The sequence below is a fragment of the Poecilia mexicana genome, unplaced genomic scaffold (assembly GCF_051168715.1).
Source record: "Poecilia mexicana isolate PSO_F unplaced genomic scaffold, ASM5116871v1 scaffold_14, whole genome shotgun sequence".
In the NCBI taxonomy this organism is placed as follows: Eukaryota; Metazoa; Chordata; class Actinopteri; order Cyprinodontiformes; family Poeciliidae; genus Poecilia; species Poecilia mexicana.
The window spans coordinates 29510345-29530781 of NW_028263383.1; the positions used below are offsets into that span (position 1 = coordinate 29510345).

A 20437-nucleotide genomic window follows, 5' to 3' on the forward strand; every position below is an offset into this window, starting at 1 on the left:
GCTCTGGTTCTGGAAGAGAAAAGGATGGCCCAGATGTTCCTGAATCGTTCAGCTCTACAACTGCAGTTCCAGTGGATGCAGAATTGGTTCTTTATGCAGATGTTCTATTGTGGTTGGTCTTTAACATTTCTCTTTCAACATACACCATTTTGTTTTCTTTTGGTCAGAAATGGATCATTTAGATTTTTTTTTCCTCCAAGTCAAAAGATCTGAGCTAGATTTTTAAAGGCCTCACTGGAGCAGTCACCCAGGGCCTCATGTTTTGGGGGTGGCCCAAAAGATTTGGCATGTTGTGATTTTGCAAACTTCAATACTCAGAGCAGCTCACACAAAGTTCTTTAATGTTAAATTTCTATAAATGTACACAATACTGAAATATTTGAACTTAACTATTTCAGTGTTTAACATGGAGCCATTTCACGTAGGACATTTTGCTGTTGTGTTGGCCTACCTATTAATGTACTGTAATTTGATTTTTATTTTAATGAAGTCCAACGCTGCAGCATAGGATCCCTGATCCACCTGCTTAGGAGCATTTTCAACCTTTTTTCATGTTATGAGTTTTTCCTGGCTCGGTTTTGACCTGTAATGTGTATTTTGGAAGTCTTGAATGTGGAGGTGGAGGTGTGTGTCTGCAGAGACGGATTGAGGTGTTCAGATACGGACAGGTGAGGGTGGAGGTGCTCAGCTGCAGGACTGTGATTTCTGCAGGCTTGTCCTTTAACCACAGCCTCCAGGAAGAGACAGCGGATCAGAGCTGCTGCTGTAAACAAGCTGCTGTCGGCCTGGGAACTACAGTTCCCATCATCCCCTGCGCTGCGGGCTTGTTTTGTTCCAGCTGGATTATTTTTTATTTCTGCAGGATTTCTGGCCAGATATTCGGCTGTTTCCGATCTGCAGAGGCTGGAGGAGTAAAATAAGAGAAGAGGAGCAGGTGCTGATGATGAAGCATGAAGCATCGCTCCTCCTCCTCCTCCTCCTCTTCATCCTCCTCCTGGCACCGTAAATGTTATTTATGAATGCCCGCCGCTCACGGGCGTGTGCGCGCAGGATTTCCATTATTATGCTGGATAATTAGGAGACATCGCGCTGAGATCAGAACTGAGCTGTGGGTCGGTACCGGAGCCGAGCGACATCATCCGTGCTTTGATTCATTTCGGTGGGTTCGGTGCCGCTGCTCCTCGGTAATACTGGGTCAATACACCGTGCACCGGAACCGCCTCACTTCGACACCAGACCAGGTAAGCTGCCGCTGGGACCCGGGAGGAGGGGGGACGACTGCATGTTCGGTTCTATCGTGGTTCGGGTCGGTCTGCGGCGTGCTTCCCTCCCATGTCCCCGCTAAGGGGCTCCGCGGACCGGCCTGCGTGTGCCAGCAGCGCCGCTGTGACCATCCAGGCTGGTGGGGAGGCAGCAGGCCTGTAGCCGAGCATCAACTGAGGATCTCCGTTTGTTTATTCAGGCTGTGCCGCTAACAGCGCCGTTAGCTGACGCTAGCTGGGCTCTGGTTGCTGCTGTTACCCCCGGTTAGCCCCCCGATGCATCCCATTACCCCCAACACCTCATTAGTCTTCCCATTCGGCCTCCTATTTACCCCCATTATTACCCAGTAGCCCCCAGTTAGCCCTAGTTTTACTGTTACCCCCTCTATCACCCCGCCATACACCCATTACCCCACCACCCATTTGCCCCTATAATTCCCAGTAAGCCCCCTTAGTGTTACCCCTTCTGTTGGCCACCCTGTCACCCTGTACCCCATTAGCCATTGTCACCCCCAATTTACTCCTGTTAATGTTACCCCCTCTGTTAGCCACTCCATTAGCCTTTATCACTGCTTTCTTAGCTATGTAATAGCCCCTGTTACCCTGAAATACCCCATTGGGCCCTCGTACCCCTCTTTTATCCCCGTTAGGCCTGTCAGTTGTACTGTCTCCTTGTTAATCCTCCTTTTGTCCAGTTACCCCCACTTTTAACCACTCGGTTAGTCCCTGTTACTCTCAATTAACCCCTACGGTATTACCCCTCTGTTAACCATCCCATCAGTCTTTATTACCCCTCTGGCAGCTATGTAGTTTGCCCTGTTTCCATAAAATACCCCATTTTACCCTCCTACCCCTCTTTTACCCACCCCATTAGCCTATTAGTGGCATTGTCTGTTAGCCACTTGCCAATCTTCCTTCTGGCCAATTAAGTCACCCCTTTAGCCACTCTGTTAGCCCCCTTTTAAAATGGCCTCTTTTATTTCCCCTTTGATGCCCCTTTTTTGTGTTACCCCTTTAATGGGGTGCCTCATTAGCGCCCCCTGCTGCATCTGCCTCTAGGGCCACAGTTGGATCCAGATATAGGGACACTTGAGGGGAACCGATGGATTCGGCTCTATGGGAACCGTTACATCTGATTCTAGCGTAGCTAGCTGTTGCATCATGGTCTAGTTGTAGCGTGGTCTTGTCGGGTCTGCTGTTAATTTGCATTGTGTTGTTTATAAACTATTTGTAACATTCTTTATCATTGTTTGTTTGTTTTGTTGGCTGAGCAAAAGTGTTGATGGATTCAGCTTCTAGTTTGATTCTTCAATGCTAACTTGAACTTGTGTTTCTCTTCGCCAGGTGTGTTCCCGGGGCAACAGGTGAATGATGATGTCCTTGTGATAGTGGGCGGGGCTGCATGGGCCTGAGGGGGTAAGGAGGCGGAGTCTCTGCCTTAAGCTCCTCCCCTCTCCTTCCTGCCACGGAACAAACAGACGGGAAAAAACACGGCCAGAGCTCTCCCTTCCCTCTTCCTCCTCCCCCTCTCTCCTCCCTGTTCTTTCCCCCTCCTGACCCCACCTCTTCCTCGCCGCCCTCCCCCGTCTGTCCCCTCGGCCCCTGCCACCATGCTGTGGTCTCGCTGCTGGTGGAGAGCCTGAGGAAACAGACTCTGGCAGGCGACCCTGCTCAGCCGGGGGACTACTACCTGGTGAGGCACTCAGCCAGAGAAACCCAGGTGAACATTCAGATCCAAGAGTTTCACTGACACCAAAGCTTTTTCTTTCAGTCCCTGCTGGACCCGAAAACCCTCCCAGAGTGCTGGCCCCCAGATGGCTTGATGCCTGGTGAGTGTTTGGCCGAGGTGGCAGGAGGCTTAAGAAGTACTAGATTATTTTAGCAGTCGAGTATCTATAGACTATTCTGGCGATTAATCGAGTAACAACTGGATAAAAAACACATAAGTTGTTTTTTATTTTTAAGCAGCAATTTATCACAATATGTTGTGGTATTGTGTTAATGATAAAAGTGACATTAAGAACATTTTATTGCACCTGTTTCAGCTAACCTTAAGATGGTAACTGTCACAGCAATTACAGCCCCACAAACATGAATATTGCTCTTTAAAAACATTCCCATCTGTAATACGAGAACTGTGATTTATATCACAGTAACTGCATTTTCAAATTTATTGGTATTTGTTGATGTTTTTATTGTGAAGAAAATAGTAAAACTAACAAACCTGACAATAATGACAGTTTTGGAAGGTTTTAAACATAATTAATTACAATGTAACGTAAGAACCATAAATAAAAATTCTTATAAGAAATTTAAGAAATGTCCACCACTAGTTATGAGCACAGTGGCGAAACCTTAAACTGCTACAGAGTAAGTTACTCAGCAGGTTGTTGCTAAGCAACCAAAGAGTGAGTTTCTAGGCAACCAGTAAGTGAGTTGCTAGGCAACCAGTAAGTGAGTTGCTAAGCAACCAAATAATGAGTGAGTTATTTGAAGCCACCCAGCTAGCTTAGCTGGCTGTGAGAGTTTGAGCAGCTAATTTCTACATTTCCCAGAATACCGTGCGGTTCCTCATTGGAGTTCAGTGAATATTCCATTTGTTGAATATTCTGTCAAATGTCTTATCTGTAGATATTGGTCACGTATCTATTGCGATATATATTGTTATTGATTAACAGTCCAGCCCTACAGCCAATCAGAACGCCGGACCAGGTGTCACTTATGTGGAGAGAAAAATAACAGAGAAAACGGAGTTAGTAGTTGAAATGCCAGCAAACTGGAGAGTAGTAGGAGAAAAAAATCAGAGTGAGGAGACAGAGGAAGGTAGGTACGGCAGACAACTGTCATGGTTGATTTAAAGGTTTCTGCTTATTTAGGTTATTATTATTAGTTCAGTTTGTAGCATGAATAAAACCTAAAATGAAATTCATCTCAGTAGAATCACTTCCTGTTTGTGTTTCCCCAGAGAGCAGCTACTGGCAGCTCTGCCCTCCCTCTAAGACCAGCCTGCAGGGGGGGTTGCTGAGCTCTAGTTTTCCCCCCGGCCCTGTACCGTTGGTGCCCCCCGATGCCCACCTTCAGGAGGCCGGCGACCCGCTGGAGGGGGGCCCCTCTGAGCCCCAGCGACCCTTGGCACCCAGCACCTCGGCGTCAGAGCTGTCCCTGTCTGGGGCGGCGGCGGCGCTCCCCCCGGGGCCTGGACTGCCCCCTCCGCCACCTCCGCCCCCCAAGCGCCACTGCCGCTCGCTGTCGGTGCCGGAGGACTTATCGCGCTGCCGCTACACCTGGAGGCCCAGCGCTTCTCGCGTCTGGACTCCCGTCAGCCGCCAGCAGTGCCACGGCGGCGTGGGCGGAGGCGTGGCGGGCGGGGGCGTGGCAGTGGCGGCAGGGGGCGTGGGCATGGCAGGGGGCGGAGCCTGCCCGCTGCGCGCCCCCAGCTCCTCTCTGACATCGTCGCTGCACTCCTCTTCCAGCCCCACCTTCTTCAGCCTGGCACTGTCGCCGGACTCGCCATTGCCGTGGAGCTTCCCCTGGGACCCCAGTGAGGCGGCAGCAGGAGGTGGAGCCTGCTGTTGCTTTTTCCCCTCCCCCTCCTCTTGCTCATCATCACCCTCCCCCCTGCACCCACCTCCGCCCCCCCAGCGGCGCTTCTCCCTCTCGCCGGTGCTCATCAGAGACTCGGCCGCCTCCACCTTCCTTCCTCCGCCTCCGGTCCCCAGCCAGGCGGCACCACCCCCGCCGGGTTACGCCGCCGCCGGAGCCGCCGTTGGGGGGCCGGTACCCCCCTCGCCCTCTTCCGCCTGCAGCACGCCATCTTCTCTCCGCCGCAGCCTCCCGCCTCAGCTGCCGCGCTGCCACTCGCAGCCCTGCGACCTACTGCTGCTGAAGCCGGGCTTGAAGCGGCGCCGCGACCCCGACCGACCCTGCGCCCGGCCCGTCCTTGACTTCACCAAGATGACACAGGTAGCCGATTGGTTGGTGTGTTTGCCATTTTATTTTGCTAATAATACAAATTCATTCTTATGACTATTCTCATGTTATTACAACTTTATGCTGGTATTTTATTCTCATATTACGACTTTTATCATGTTTTCACAACTTTATTCTCGCTACGCCTTCTCGTATTATTACGATTTTATTCTCATCATGACCTTCTTCTTGTATTATTATGACTTTAATGCAGTGCTTAGCTCCTTGCTTATATCTTTCCTTAGAATCTTTAATGTGTTTAGTGCCATGTTTATCTCTGTGTTTAGCTTCCTTTTTCTCACCGTGTTTAGCCCCTCCTCCTGCTTCCTTATGTCCCTGCAGACACGCAGCATTGACCCGCAGTGCCTGGAGCGCGGTGGTAGATTAGCCTGTGGCGGCGACGTCTGTATGGGCATGGAGGCCTTCATGGGCGACTTTCGGGGCTCCTGCTCGCCCGCCGAGTGCCTGGGCCGCACCAGCATCGGGCCGCTGAGTGAGAGTGACGAGGAGTGCCGTGAGGATGATGAGGACGAAGAGGAGGAGGCAGAGGAGCGCGAGGCTGCACAGCAGGCCGTATTTGAGAGGGATTGTACAGAACTGGACCTGAACTTGATAGAAGAAAACTGACTTGTTGTAAATGAAGGCTGTTCTCTGTTTCTGTTTTCTAACTGAGTTTTATTTTGAAATGACCTGACCCCAGCCCTTCTTCCTGTCCCACCATCTTCTCAACACTCGGCGAGTCCTCGCCACCAATCAGCAGAGCTCTCAGGAACAACATCTTCTCCCATTGGACGAGCTGATTACTGGCAACAGTGATGATGTGGTGGCCGACAGACCTGGATAGACTGTTCCGTTCCAGTTGGGTTGGACCAGTACCAGCTGCGGTCCAGGTAACTTCCAACACGTCTGACGAGGCGAACGCGGCGCTGCAGCGGCCGACCTAGACAGTCCTGAACCGCCACAGAAACATAATCCAGAATAATCTTCACACCAAAGATGAAATGAAACATAAATACTCTCATAGATATAAAAAATTAAATGAGTTCTGATCTGAAACAGAGATTAAAAAGTTAGTTTTGCATCTAATGACAATCAAGAGTCTAAAAAATAATTTCATCACCAGGGCCTTTAAAGGGTGAAAAACCTGCAGATTTCTGAATTTAAATTCCTCCAAAAACAAATGATTTTCCATTGCTGCAGTCATGTGACCCGGTCTTGGTGATGCGTTCAGGGTCGCTGCGGCGGTGCCCGTCAGTCGTCGCTGAGGGCAAAAAGCCACTGATGCTGTTGTTCAGCCGAGTGTTCGCACATTCCTGCTGTACACAACTGTCACTGAAAACACTACAACTGAGTGTGTGCGTGTGTGTGTGAGTGAGAGAGTGAGTGAGAGACATCACACCCTGCTGGTCATGTGACCTGTGCTTAGATTGAATCCACTGGATTTCTTCTGACAGTTTGTGTTTTAATTAAAATCGTTCAGTCATCTAGGTTTGGATTAAACCATAAAAAACTGCTCTAGTTATTTTCTGTTCAGTGAAGTTTTAAGTTTTAAGATCTGTGATCTTGCCACAAAAACAACAAATTATTTAAGAAATAATGGAAATAATATATAAATACAAACTGAGAATTAACTTTGGATTCAAAAAAAGAACTTGAAAAAAAGCTTTAGATAGCAGTAAAATGCAAATTACAACCATGAATCTGATAAATTTGGCATAAAAAAGTGAATCTGGGATTTAAATTGGTTTTAATCTCCAGAGGAAAAATTAATCCAGAGGAACAAACTCCCTCAAATTTTCAGTGAAAGACTTAAGCAGGTTTATTACTGGAGTCTTACTGGTTTGGTGGAATAATCTTGATTTAAAACGATACATTTTTACTTTGTGTAAAAATTACAAGGATGGTTTTGTTTTAACTGGTAAATCTTAAATGTAATGTCAGCCACTGCCAATAGGGGGCAATCCAAATATTTAATATTATTGTTCTAACTTTATTTGTCTCAGTTGGATCCAAATATACGCTGAAAATGGCAGAAGAAACAAATTTTTTTCAGTCAGTTTCAGAGTCTGAGTCACACAAATGAATGATCCGGGCTGAACTGTGTTTAGTTAATCTGACAGAACCACTTAATCTGGATTCAATCTGAACACTGAGAAGTCACATAAACTGTTAAACATTTTAGTTTCACTGGTCGTTTGAGCTAATTGTTTCACATCCTGCCAGGTTTATGATGTTGTGTTCACCTGTTAGAGTTGGATAATCCAGCCCAGTCGCTGTTTAGCAGCTTTTCTGTTAGCTTTGATGCATAAACAGGACACAGTGATTTTATTTCCCTTTTATGGGTTTTGATCAACTCAGAAAAAAAAAATCCAACGATAAAGATGATTTTTGATATAAGAAAGAACAGAATATGATGTATTTCAGCATCTGAGATTGGGAAACGCCCTTAAATGCATCAAAACAAGATTTTATACCGTTTTCACGCTGAAGCTGTTTAGAGGCTGGTTGGTGGATTATCGGCGTTCTGCTGTGGCTACTTTACTGTTAAACTTTTATAAATAATTTAAACCTTACATCATCTGTGTGTCTGTGTGCTATGAAGCATCTCTGCCCTCCAAAGCAGTTATAAACTGGGCTGAAACACAGAATATAGTCCGGTCACGTCATGACAACAATCTGGAAAAAGAAAATAAAAATTAGCTAACCCCCTAACGCTACTTTGCAAACCGTTATCTGTTTTTTTATCAGAGGGAAAATTTAATCCTGTGTGTTTGGGAATAAATCAACATTTAATTATATATTTATCCGTTTTACAGTTTAAATTACAACAATTTATCCTTAAATTATCACACACCTTGTTGATTTTATTTTTTTTTCTACAGTTAAAAGCAGGCCTTTGTGTTAGACTAGTTGACTCGGTGGTCATTTAATTGCATAAGGAAAATATTTTTGGCGTGCAGTTGCTGCTGTCTGCCTTTGTGGGGCAGTGTTGCTACCTGTGTGTGTGTGTGTGTGTGTGTGTGTGTGTGTGTGTGTGTGTGTGTGTGTGTGTGTGTGTGTGTGTGTGTGTGTGTGTGTGTGTGTGTGTGTGTGTGTGTGAGGTGGTTAATTTCTGCCTGCTGTGGGCTCCTAATTTAAAACGCTTAAAGGAACAGTTCAATGTTTTTAGGAACAGTTTAGCCTCATGTTTGTGCCTAAGCTTTGAATCCTGGAGTGGAGGCGTGATCAGCGGAGCTAAAAGGGTCTTCCATGAGTTTTCATGCAGCATCCATATCATTTAATCCCAACTATAACTTGAAGCATGAAATCATCTCTACTCCACCTCTACAGCTGATTGCAGCCTTTCAGGTTCATCTTAGCTGAGGTTGTAAACACGTCTGGAAGCTAACGACTGTCTGCTGCCTTTATAAAAACTTTCATTTACAATCTTTATGACTTTTTTAATTGCCATACATGGACAATGATGTGACCATAGAGTATTAGCACAGACACTGGCCTGTTTGCTAAATAATATTAGCAAAATTGATAAGTATATTACCATCCTTTAATGCGAAACGTGATCAGCTAGTGGTTTTTTGGGCATCAGGAGGATGGAAATGCGTTACTTTGAGGCTGTCTATCCACAGTGGCTAGATTAGCAGATTAACATTGGCACAAATCTAAATGAGATTATTTATCAAAATGTTGAACTACTCCTTTAAGATAATGTTCCATTTAAAATTAAACCTGTATTTTGCTGTGAAATAAAGAATTGTAAATGTTAAGGCAGCGGTGAAATATAAACGAGGTTTAACTGAACTTATGAAGTAATTACAAAATGAGCAGAGTGTCCTCATGTAACATTTATTTACTGTGTCTCAGATACTTTCCCTCAAACACTGAAGTAAAACCTGAACACATAAATTAAACAAAATGTGTCAGAAGGCGGTCTCATAGTCATCGGGAGTCATGGACGGTCCCTGGAAGACGGGTCTGGACATGGCGTCCCCGTAAAACACAGAGTCCTCGATCGAAACAGAAACACCAAACATCCCTGTAAGTCAAGCCATTTTCAAACTTCAGAGACATTTTTCTAACTGCTTATGGTTAGCCTCCCTATGTTTTTGCTTTTGCACCAAGAGGTCCACTCCTCAGCGATTTAATTTCTGAAGGAGAATATTTTTGTTCCAACTGTTAGCAGGGGCTGAATGGTCAGCCATCACTGCACTCAGTTATATAAAGTCCTGTTTTTTCCTATTTATAAAACAATGCAGTAACGTTTAGTTGGTAAAAAGTTTTCTATCAAAGGAAACTGTGCAGATTGTATTGAGTAATTCCTCCTGCTGAACAAGCATGTGGTGACGGTGGGAAGGAAAACCCTGTTTAGGAATGCAGTTATTTCTGTACTTCCTGGAGTGCGCGACACAACGAAACATCCCAATAAAACCCGATAACTTAGAAAATCCTGATTAGACAGGGAGGAAGACACTTTGACAGGAATTCATCATTAGAAGATCTAATATCTTCATTTCTCATATTAGCTGCATTCACCCTCCTGTCTTCACCCACCCAGTCTGTTTCTGTTAAATATCATGCATAGCATCCAGCATAAGCCTTAACTGAGCGTATTCTGTTATCCTGTAACCACAACATTTAAAACCAACAGAACAAAAGGAAAATGTGTACTGTAGCTGTTAATTTTTTAGTCCTTCTGTTGATCATTTTCTGCTGTTTTTTCTTAATATTTCTAATCTGATGTCTGAACGCAGTAAAGGTGTCGACATGAAGACATCGAGTTGGAAAACCGTGTTTCCATAAGGATGAGGAGTAGTCATGTATAGTTAGTGAAGAGTCTCAGACATCTCCTGTCTTTTAGAAATGTTTTTTATTGTACGTGATTTACCAGAAAAGACAAATGTCAACATGACAATTTGAAAAGCAGTTTGTGAATAAATTAAGTTTACTGAGAATTATTTTACAAGGAAAGTGGAAAAAATGGTGTCCTGTGTTTTATTTCCCTCTCCCATTTTGCTGATATGCTGGGTTTGGGTTTTTCCATCTGGGTTTTGTTCATCACGGTCCAATGTCTCCACTCTGTTCTCATCAGTCTAGAGGACATCGTTCCAGAAGTCTTTGCAGTTTTGATATGCTCAGTCCTGCTGCCATCTTGTTTCTAGAGAGAAGAGGCTTTCTTCTTCAACTCTTTCAAGCAGCCATACAAGTTGATTATCTTGACCTTTAACCTTTATCCTACTAACAGGCCTGCGGAGATGAGCTCATATCTCTGAGCTTCCTGGAAATGACCATTGACCCTTCCCAGGTTGATGAACAGCAACGGTTGCTGCTCTGGCCCTAGTTTGTGTCAGAAGCTCAACAAATTTTTGATGTGAAATATTAAAACATGACAGTGAAGTTATTTATAAACAAAAACAAATATCCTGCATGAAGAACTTCTTTAGTTCACTAAATTAAAAATAAAAACGATAATATTATCAAATTGACCTGAGGTCGGAAGAACGAAGGCTTAAACAGCTCATAGACCTGCTATCAATAGATGCTTCACTGACTGTTGGTTTTCAGATTATAGACAAAAATATCTAAAAGTATGAAGATGAATAGATTTATGCATTTTTAATTTTATTTAGTGTTTAGTTAATATAATATTTGACATTTTTATAATGGCTGTTTATTTTTTATAAAAGCAACAACTTTAAAGCTGTTAACAATCAAAGTGTAATGAGAGAAACTTCCTGGTTCCTCCGGTAGATAGGTTATCTGTTGAGATGTGTCAGTCTGTTCAGTTTTTCTCGGCTGGGCTGCTCTCTGCGGAGGGGCTGCTGTTCTCTGAGGTGATGGCCGGGGCAGAGGTGACGTTGATGGGGACGATCCGTTCCTTCCCGTCGCTTGGTGGTTTCTCTCTGGGTGCCTGGATCTGCAGCCGCCCCCCCACCAGCGAGCAGCTGACGGTCTCCGGGTCGACGCCCTCTGGCAGGTCAAACTCTTGCCTGAACTCCTGACACCTGTAGGAATATGAGCCCTTCCCGTCGTCCTGCTTCTTCTCCGTTCTGCCGCTCACCCGCAGCTTCCTGCCGACCTGTTTGACGGACAGCTCCTGTGGGGCAAACTCGGCCGTGTCCAGACTCAGTGCGAAGGTGTCACCATCCTTCCCCAGCTCCTGGAAGGCGATGGGTCTCAAAGCCCCCGCAGAGCAGGAAGTCTGGTCAATCTCTTCGAAGATCTTCTGGTGCAGCCGCTCCATGTACTCCATGCTCTGCCTCATCTCCTGCATGTGGCGGATCATCTCCTGCTCCATTTGGTAGAAGAGCGGCCGGGTCTCGGGCCACAGGCTGCGGATGGGCCAGTGCAGCTCCAGAAAGGGCCTCATGGCAGCCGGAGATGCCTGGAAGACGCTGGGACACAACATGCCGTCGGTCTGTTGGAGGCTGAGAGGATCTCTGATCTGCTGCTGCTTTGTCTGAGAGATGTCTGTCCCTAGTTGCATTTATACCCCAGCAGCCCCAACACGCTTCAGCAGGAAGGTTCCAGATGCATTCCTCAGTGTGTGTGTGTGAGTGAGTGTGTTCAGCTGCTTAATACAGACTATGACCGAGCCCTGCAGCAGAAATAGAACAAAGCTGAGACCGTCGGCATGTGGCACATGTTTGCAGAGATTTCTTTATGAGGTTCATCACTCGCAGAGGAACACACCATTACCCAAACGCCATTCTGACTCATAACTCCTAAATCAGAACCAGAGAAAATGTCCTGAAGAACTCCAAACTGGAGGACGACCCTCAATCAGGGCTACACAAATGTAAAACACTCACAGTGTCCCGTTTCCACTCACTTCTGAGGAGAACAGCAAGTCTGTTGGCCAACTTTTTGATTTAGAAAGGAATGTTTGAAACCTTGTCATCAAACATTTGAATGTCTTTCTCTCTAAAGATGTTTGATTTTTCCCATCAGCTCAAGTGAATGACATGGCAGGTCTGGTTGCATTTGGTTGCCTTATATCGCTTTTACTTAAGTTCACTGTAAAAAACGTAATACGATGTTGCACATTCGACTGCACAAAGAGACAAGAATGCAAACCGAACTTGTCAGTTTATTCTAAACCTTTGATGAGGAAAGAAGATGGCGATAGCAGCCACAAGTCATAAAGACTGGCAGCCCTCGATGTATTCACAGATTTTCAGATGAAATGTTTTACAGGGTAAGAAGATTAATGTTCATACACTTCATAAGTAAGTAAGAGACAATCAAATATTGTGTTGTGAAAAAGGTATGCAACTAATCATTAGAAGCCATGTAGCCTTCATTAGAAGGCTTTTAAGAGTGCTCTGGTGTAAGGGGACATAGTGATATAAATCATTTGGCCTGAACTCAGAAAAAGCCAGTGATTTGATCAAATCATCATCTGAGGGAGAAGGTATGGGTCAGATCTAAGTCAACCAGCACCGCTATGATCACCAACCAGGTGTGCTAGTTCCACAGGCAAGTTAGTTTGATTAGACCAAGTAGAACCCCATAGCTATACTGGCAAAAACAACTTGGGGAAAACCATTGGAGTAGCTCAGTTCAATGGCGCCTCTACATGGTTAGGTGACGTAGTTGCAAAGTGACAACAGCAGCCCCCTTTTTTGAGTTGCTTAGCATCTGAGAATTTAAATCTGGTACTGTTCACTCTCTCTACTGTTTGGCTTGTTTTTTCCCCTTTTCTATTTAGCTGATGATTGTTTGACTTACACCACATGACCACCTGATTCACCTCATTTCTGTAGTTTGTTTTGTTGACAAGGTCCACCACGGTTTATCTGAAAATGTGATGGAGTTTTCTGCTGCACTGGTGCCACTGGAAATAAAGCAACACCACAGCATGATCCTACCACCATGCTTGACAGCTGGTACAGGTAGTTTGAGAGGCTTTCAAATATTATTCTTGTTATTGTGATCAAAGAGCAAAATCTGTTGGTCTGAGAATCAAACCCTTCTCCAGAAGACATGTGATTTGTCCAGGTGACATGTAACTTAGAGCAATAATTATTCAATCAATAATTGTACATCACACTAAAATCATTGCGTTCATAAGCTGAAATTGATCATACTTGGTTTCTAATAAGTACAAAACATTTATTTACTTTCATGGAATTATTAATCTGAATATCTGTTATGTATTAATTTATATAAATAATGTCCAGACAGGTAATCTCTGAAGTGTTAAACAACCTCCCGCTTTAACCACTGAGTTTATTTCCTGCCATCATTTCTATTTTCACCAGCAGCCTGAGATCTCCCGCCTCTAGCGTCACTGGCCAATGGCATTAGTTCCGGGTCTACCATTAGCCAATCAGGTGATTGCTGTGAGTGGAAAGTGAATGACGGTAAGGTATTGCTAATTCAGGTCTGGAAGCTTCGTAAGGTCTTTAAACGGGACCTGGTGATGCAGCTGCGGTCACATATTTCTCAGGCGACGTGACCAGACTTTCTTCAGGAAGCAGTAGAAGAAAGAATGATGTCAGCCACCCAAGAGCACTAGTACAGGACCAGAACAAACTATCTCTCCCTTCTCTGGTGAAATTGGCAACATAGTCTGGAAGGCACAACCTTGGGGGATTAGCTCAGATGGTAGAACGCTGTTGCAAACTAGAGGCAACGGGATCGATGCCCGCATCCTCCAAGCTTTTCGATTTTATTTTATTTTGTTTTAAAGTGCAAGACTAACTCAAAATCCACAGTAAAACTCTGCTTTTTCACTTCATTGGGTTCAAGGCTGAATGTATAAACCTGATGAGTTGATCTGGTTATGGAAACCTCTTGTCCAATTTCTGAGAGCTCTTGATCACAAAGAATTTAGCTTTTCCTGTAAAATTATAGCAAAGGCATTATCTTTTCTAATATTACAAGAATAATTACTCCTTAATTCAATTCACAATCAATAAACCGTTTGTTCCCAAATTAAATGCGACCAAAGAGGCATTTATGTTAGAAAAGCAGATGATTTTTCAGGAAGGTCAGCGAAATCACAGGTTATTTAAAGTAAGACCACCAGAGGGCGCTACCCATTCACATATATCAGTCCTGGAAATTGGAAACTGAGTTCACATTAGTCAGACTTAGCTTGTTTCCGCTTTGAGTTACCGTGACAACTAGAAAAGACAAAGTCGTATTTAAGACGCAAATAAAGCAACACATTGAATATTGTTGTCTTCCACATATAATGGACTTTTACGTTTTCATGGATTTCCAAGCGATCCTGAATTAAAAAGACGGTGACTTGTAAATATTCATTTCTAACAGTTAAAGCTAACGCCGCACAGCAAAGTCTGCAGCCTTCACTTTACTCCGGATCAGCTTCTTCAGGCTAAAACTACCAGGGGGAGACGGATGGTAAATAAAGAAGCCGTTCCTCAGTTATTTCCATGGAACCACTTCTGTATTCAGTCTGAAAGAGCGAGTGTATGGGAACGACCAGCAGACCACAGCCAGGCAGCTGAACATCCGCCTGTACGCACTGCTGTAACACCGTCCTATTTGAGCTTTTCACAAGAAGCATACAAAAGTAATAAAACGAAATAACACAGAGACCTAAAGAAACATGCCCATATTTTTTCTAAAAGCAACAACTTTGAACCAGAAGAGTCAGCTGAACCAGATATGACACCAGAGCTGCCCTACTTTTAAGCTATGAGGCTGGTTGTGCTTCGTCATGCTTCGGAAACTAAAAGCCCGAACCGGAATCTCCCCCGTTACTTGGTCTCTGACACTAAAGACAATCAACATACAGAACATAGTTGAAAATAAGGTCAAAACATCGTCCGTTAGAATGGATTAAAATGCTTAGATACTTAAATAGCACATTTTTACAAGAAACATATCCGAGAATATTGCCTACTAGCATAACAGTGATTCTTGAGAATAGGGACAAAACAGGTCCTATGGATAAAGCATGAAATTTGAATAAAATATACACAAAATATATTTTTTTCAAATATCTAACTAAACTAACCTGGGTCATGTGAGCACAACAATGTATATTTTTCTTTTTTTTTGCTGAATATTTTTTTATTTTAAACATTGTAGTCGGTGGATGATGCCTGTAAAAGCCCTTGTCCAGGAGCAGAACTCAATACATTCTTATAGTTTAAAACAATTAAAGAAATACTAAAATTATATATTATGACAATTAAGTATAAGTAGTCATATAAATAATTATAAAAGTATTGATAAATTGAATTAAAAATAATTTTTAGATATTTTCCAACTCCGTTGAAATTTGTCCTTAGTTTTTGTCAACACCGTCAGAAATGAAAAGAATGTAAAAAAAAAATCAGGCATTATTGGGGGGCACCAGAACTTTGTCACCACCTTCAGTTCTGTGTCAACTCCGTCATGCACTGTCAACTCCATCAGATGGACTTTTTCTTGTTTTTTGTTTTAAATAATATTTATTTTATTTCTTGAGAAGCATTTGTCTGTAAATTGAGTAAAAATATCACTAATGGGGTATTTTAAAAATCATTTTAGATTTATTTTTGTCAGATGGTGATGACAAAGTTTTGGGTCAGGTCGATTAAAAATGTAATTTTTTAAAAAAAATTTGCAACTGGGAGCCTGTACCTTAGCATCTTCATATTTTCTAAACATTATTTGTCATATTTGCATACATAAGGTTGAGAAATAATTAAAAAAAAATATGGGAAAATTAAAACCCATTTTGTCCCTATTCTCAAGAATCACTGATAAACTAAAGTTAATGTTAGTCATAAAGTAAAACTCACCTTCGTGTTCTTGAATGTATAACGAGGCGTACATCTTAAAACCTTTCTCCAGCTTACCTGTTGGGGCTTCGGATAGATGTACAATATTAATTGTTACCTTGGCCAAGCCCTGCATGCACCGAGTGTAAAATGCCATAGACCGGAAGAGACCGAGCGGCTTTTTCATGAACACGGAAGCTCACGTGCAAAGAGCCAATTTGCTCTGCACCAGTTGTCTCTGGGTATTCTGGCTTCCTCCCAGTCAGGGAGGGAAGTCAGATTGCCGGATCTTTCTAATCTCTAATGAAATAAAGCATTTTTTAATTTTAATTCAAGCAGCCAGTGATGGTCCAAAAGGCACCCGTGTCTCTGGAAATATTATCACATGTAGAAAGCTTCATAGTAAATAAATAAGTCGTTAATGAGGAAGAACGAACCCGAACATTTCGTTCAACATTTTATTTTTAACCTGTCCTGCTCAGACCGTAACTGAACGGTCCTGGTTCTGACCCGTCACCAGGCCGGAGCTTGTTGTTGAAGTCTTTGCTGTTCTGCAGAGTTCTGCAGGGACCGTTTGGACCTGGCCTTCAGCTCCAGCTGTCCACCAGGTACTTAGCGACATGCGCAGCCTCCAGGATGTTGTGGTGCATGTCCCCGGCGGCGCGGCTGGACTGGACCGGCGGCTGCAGAGCCAGCAGCGGGGTGTGGCCTCCGTCAAGGATGTCATCACGGTGATCCAGCAGGGCCTGCAAGTGCTGGTTCTCATGCTTCAGAACCTGGTTCTGCTTCCTCAGAGCCTCCCGGTGCAGCAGGGTGGAGTTGAGGAGCTGCTGCAGATCATGCAGCTCCTTCAGCTGCTGCTTCTCCTGCAACTGCTGCAGCTCCTTTAGCTGCTGCAGGTCCTGCAGCTCCAGGACCTCCTGCATCCAGAAACAGAACCGGGTTGGACCTCAGTGCCGTACTTGACACTGTTGACCACTGTTGGAGAGTTGGGTCTGACTCTCCAGTCCAGAACTGGACTGGTTTGAATCTTTCATAAAGAACAGGGATTTCTTTGTTTCAAGAGGAAACATATTGGATAGATAAATAGAAACTTTATTAACTCCTTTGGGATTTTCCCTCAGGAAAATTGTAGATTTTTAAATAAAAATTGTCGGAGCAGACATAAGTCACATGTGGGGTTCCCCAAAGTTCCATCCTAGGACTCCTCTTATTTAATATCTATATTAAATATAGATATTGAATATTTAATATAAGTTATGACCTGGCTCAGGTCATAACAATCACATCAGCTACCATAATTATGCAAATGATGCAGAGCTCTACATTATGATGTCACCAGGTGACCTTTGACCCCATCCAATCACTGAACTGATGCTGAGAACAGATAAATGTGTGGATATGCCAAAACTCTCCATATGAACAGAAACTGAAGTTATTATCTTTGGACCTAAAGAGGAACGATCTAGCATTATAGATCTAGAGTCAACACACAGCTTCAGTTATTACAGCTGGAAACTAGAGATCAGGTTGAACTCTAGGTGTAGTGATGAACTCTGACCTGAACCTTGTTGCTGAACCTAATAATCTTGCCATGTTTCGGTCCGGTTTGACGTACCTGCTCTGGTGTGCAGGTCCTCTGTTTGTCCTCCGATGTTCCTGGCATGATCTCCTGCTGTTTCTTAATCTTGCGGCAAAGCTCTGAGACTCGCAGGACCTTCTCGCCCTGAAGCAGCGGAGCAGAGGGGGATCAGCAGAGTCTCAGGTGAGGCGTGGGGCTCGGTCAGTGCGCTCTCACCTTGGTGATGATGGCCTGTAGGTTTTTGGTGGCGGTGGCGCCCTGGATGCTGAGGATGGCGAGCTTCTTCCTGGCGTCCTGGCGATCTCGTGCCAGCTGCTCCTGGAGCTGCCGACACTTCTGGTTGATCTTGTCTGTGGTGAAGTCCCAGTTCTGCTGCATCAGATCCCTCTCAGCCTGACAGGAAAAGATCTGCTGCCTCAGCTTGATGGCTTTGCTCTGTTGGAGGAGATCAGACGCTCAGAACCAACTGGAACCAGTCAATTGACTCAGAACCTTAAAGGGATCTGCGACAAGTTGAGCAGGTTGGCCTAAATAGGTTTCCTAAAATTTGTTTGTGATGCATAAAAACTAATTACTTTAAAAATGATGTACCTTACTATATTTTTCACATGTGGAAATCACCATTTCAGAGCATCTACCAACCTCCCGAACACTTACCAACCCTCTGAAAATGTCTACAAACCTTCCAGTTCGTCTACAAACCTTCAGCCTCTTGACGTTCCTCAGCTCGAGGCTGATATCCTGCTGCTGTCTGGCAATCTTCTGGTCCAGCTCAATCAGGCTGTTTCTGGTCTTCTGCAGAATGTCACGGTTCAGAGCAGATCCGTCCTCCTGGTTCTTCACTTCGGTCCTCAGAGCGTCCTGTGGTCAGAGACAGTAGGCAGAGCTGAGACACACCCCAGGGCCATGTGGGAAGACAGGAAAGTGTTCCTGCTCGGTACCAGGTCCTGGTGTGCGTTCTTGTACACATCCACGACTTCGTGTTGGACCTTCTGGAGGTACTCAGACATGGCCTTGTCATGCATCTGGGCAGGCAGGTACAGATCCACCAGGCCCAGGTTCTGCTGCCGGAAGTCGTCCAGCGCCTTCACCCTGCAGACACCAGACAGGGTTCAGAACCGACTGGTCCAACAGATCACCGCCTGACCTGCAGAACCCAGAAATCTCCTAAACAGAACCTGTCTGGCAACACGAAGTAGGTTGAATGATCTCAACAAGCTCTGAAGAAATCCAAGCATGAAAACCTGCTCTCCAGAAAAACATAGTAGTGGTGGCAGTATGGTGTGGGCCTGTGTGACCTACTCCTGGTTGAAGCACATGGCGTTGAGGGCCCGCAGGCTGCTCTCCCACCGCTGATGCAGACCTTTCAGGTGCTTCTCCTGCAGCTCCCACAGGTACTCCACGTGCTGCAGGTGGCAGCTTTGCACCCGGTCCGCCTGAGACTGCCCCTGCTGCAGCTCCCGCATCATTTTCTGCAGCACAAACAGAGTCCCAGTAAGAAGGTAGGGCCGCCAGGCGCACCTGCGGGAAGCTCCTCACCTGGATGATGAAGTTCAGCTCCTCCAGCCTCCTGTCAGACGTCTGCTGGTGCACTGCGGCCTCGGCGAGAAGCTCACTGTCCCGAGTCTGCCGCAGCACCTTCCTCCAGCTCTCTGTCAGCTTCAGCAAGTTCACGGCTGTGTTCTTCTGCTCCTTCTGGAGCTTCTCCTGGTTCAGTACAGAAGCGGATCAGAACCTGCCACTCTGTTTCTTATAATAAGTGAGGACTCTCTGCTGCTAATAAGTTATTAGCAGGTACATTTAGCGCTTAATCATTAGCTTCCACTAAACACCAAGCTCATATAGCCCTTTAGAAAGAGCTTCCACTAAGTACCATGTTCCTTCACAGCTTTAACATTAGCTTCCACTAAGTACCATGTTGTTATAGCACTTTAACATTAGCTTATACTAAGTACCATGTTGTTATAGCGCTTTAACATTAGCTTATACTAAGTACCATGTTGCTACAGCGCTTTAGAGTTAGTGTAACTAACGTTTTCGTTAGCAGTGTCCACCACCACTGGCTATAATCTGCTGTAATCGCTGATCTAAACATTTTCCTTCTCCAGTTTGCAACCTGGACCTGGATGAATTGCTTCATGCTAATGCTGCTCCAGGTGATATTACCTTCAGGTACAGCATGAGCATCTCCTCCTTCTTCTTGGCCATCTCTTCCTCCGCTTGAGCTCTCTGCTGCATCTGCAGGAGTTTCTCCTCCTCCGTCAGCGGCTCTCTTTTCCCTCTTTTCTTCGGCATGATTACCCCTCCTGCTGCTGCCGCAGCTCCACAACCTTCTGGGTTTGATCTCCTAAAACTGGGAACAGCAACAACTCAGCAGAACTTCAAGTGTTTCAGTCCTCACTTTGGTAATCTCCTCCAGACTCTTCAGCTGATCACACTTCTTCCTTCCACCAAACTTTACATTAACATGTGTGGATGCAGCTCTCTTTTATCATGACAGTGGTGCCCAAACTTTTGGTGAAAGCAGTTGGGCCCACAAAAATGTTATATTTCTTCCAACATTTTTAAAACTAGGTTTTGTGCCTTATTTAATTTCTTCTGAATAATAAACTAAAAAAGCAAACACTTTGTTAATAAGTAGCAATCTAATTGTTGTCCCTAATGTATGTATGTATATATATATATATTTATATATATATATATATATATATATATATATATATATATATATATATATATATATATTTTTTTTTTTTTTTTTTTTTTTTTAAGATGTTATTTATTTGTAAGGAATGTATCCTTTAAAGATGAAAAAATGACCATTTGCATCAGCCTCCTACACTTGCAGGTCAGAGTTGCACCTTGAGAAGGCCGCAAATGGCCCGTAG

At 44.4% G+C, this 20437-nt stretch overlaps 3 protein-coding genes across 3 annotated transcripts; 1 reads left to right on the forward strand and 2 right to left on the reverse strand.

Moving 5' to 3' along the window:
• The first annotated feature begins 802 nt into the window (after positions 1-802).
• fam53c (family with sequence similarity 53 member C) lies at positions 803-7943 on the forward strand. The gene is made up of 5 exons (XM_014994601.2): positions 803-1241; positions 2607-2955; positions 3034-3091; positions 4228-5225; positions 5574-7943. The coding sequence occupies exons 3-5, from the start codon at positions 3085-3087 to the stop codon at positions 5856-5858; spliced, it is 1290 nt and encodes a 429-aa protein (XP_014850087.2). The 5' UTR covers positions 803-1241; positions 2607-2955; positions 3034-3084; the 3' UTR covers positions 5859-7943.
• A 2133-nt stretch (positions 7944-10076) lies between these two features.
• Positions 10077-11736, reverse strand: LOC106922308 (heat shock protein beta-11-like). The gene has a single exon (XM_014994602.2). The coding sequence runs from the start codon at positions 11710-11712 to the stop codon at positions 11008-11010; it is 705 nt and encodes a 234-aa protein (XP_014850088.2). The 5' UTR covers positions 11713-11736; the 3' UTR covers positions 10077-11007.
• A 4675-nt stretch (positions 11737-16411) lies between these two features.
• Positions 16412-19903, reverse strand: drc2 (dynein regulatory complex subunit 2). The gene is made up of 8 exons (XM_014994599.2): positions 19716-19903; positions 19089-19256; positions 18852-19021; positions 18491-18641; positions 18252-18410; positions 17766-17984; positions 17586-17693; positions 16412-16887 (listed from the first exon to the last, which is right to left on the reverse strand). The coding sequence occupies exons 1-8, from the start codon at positions 19842-19844 to the stop codon at positions 16555-16557; spliced, it is 1437 nt and encodes a 478-aa protein (XP_014850085.1). The 5' UTR covers positions 19845-19903; the 3' UTR covers positions 16412-16554.
• Positions 19904-20437: the final 534 nt, after the last annotated feature.

Bases quoted from the DNA above. Each gene is read 5' to 3' on its own strand.
- fam53c (XM_014994601.2), top strand. The intron at 5,226-5,573 runs GTAGCCGATTGG...ATGTCCCTGCAG, and splicing joins ACTTCACCAAGATGACACAG to ACACGCAGCATTGACCCGCA.
- LOC106922308 (XM_014994602.2), bottom strand. From the start codon at position 11,712: ATGCAACTAGGGACAGACATCTCTCAGACAAAGCAGCAGCAGATCAGA.
- drc2 (XM_014994599.2), bottom strand. From the start codon at position 19,844: ATGCCGAAGAAAAGAGGGAAAAGAGAGCCGCTGACGGAGGAGGAGAAA. The intron at 19,257-19,715 runs GTAATATCACCT...GTACTGAACCAG, and splicing joins TGCTCATGCTGTACCTGAAG to GAGAAGCTCCAGAAGGAGCA. The intron at 16,888-17,585 runs GTACGTCAAACC...TTCTGGATGCAG, and splicing joins GGACCTGCACACCAGAGCAG to GAGGTCCTGGAGCTGCAGGA.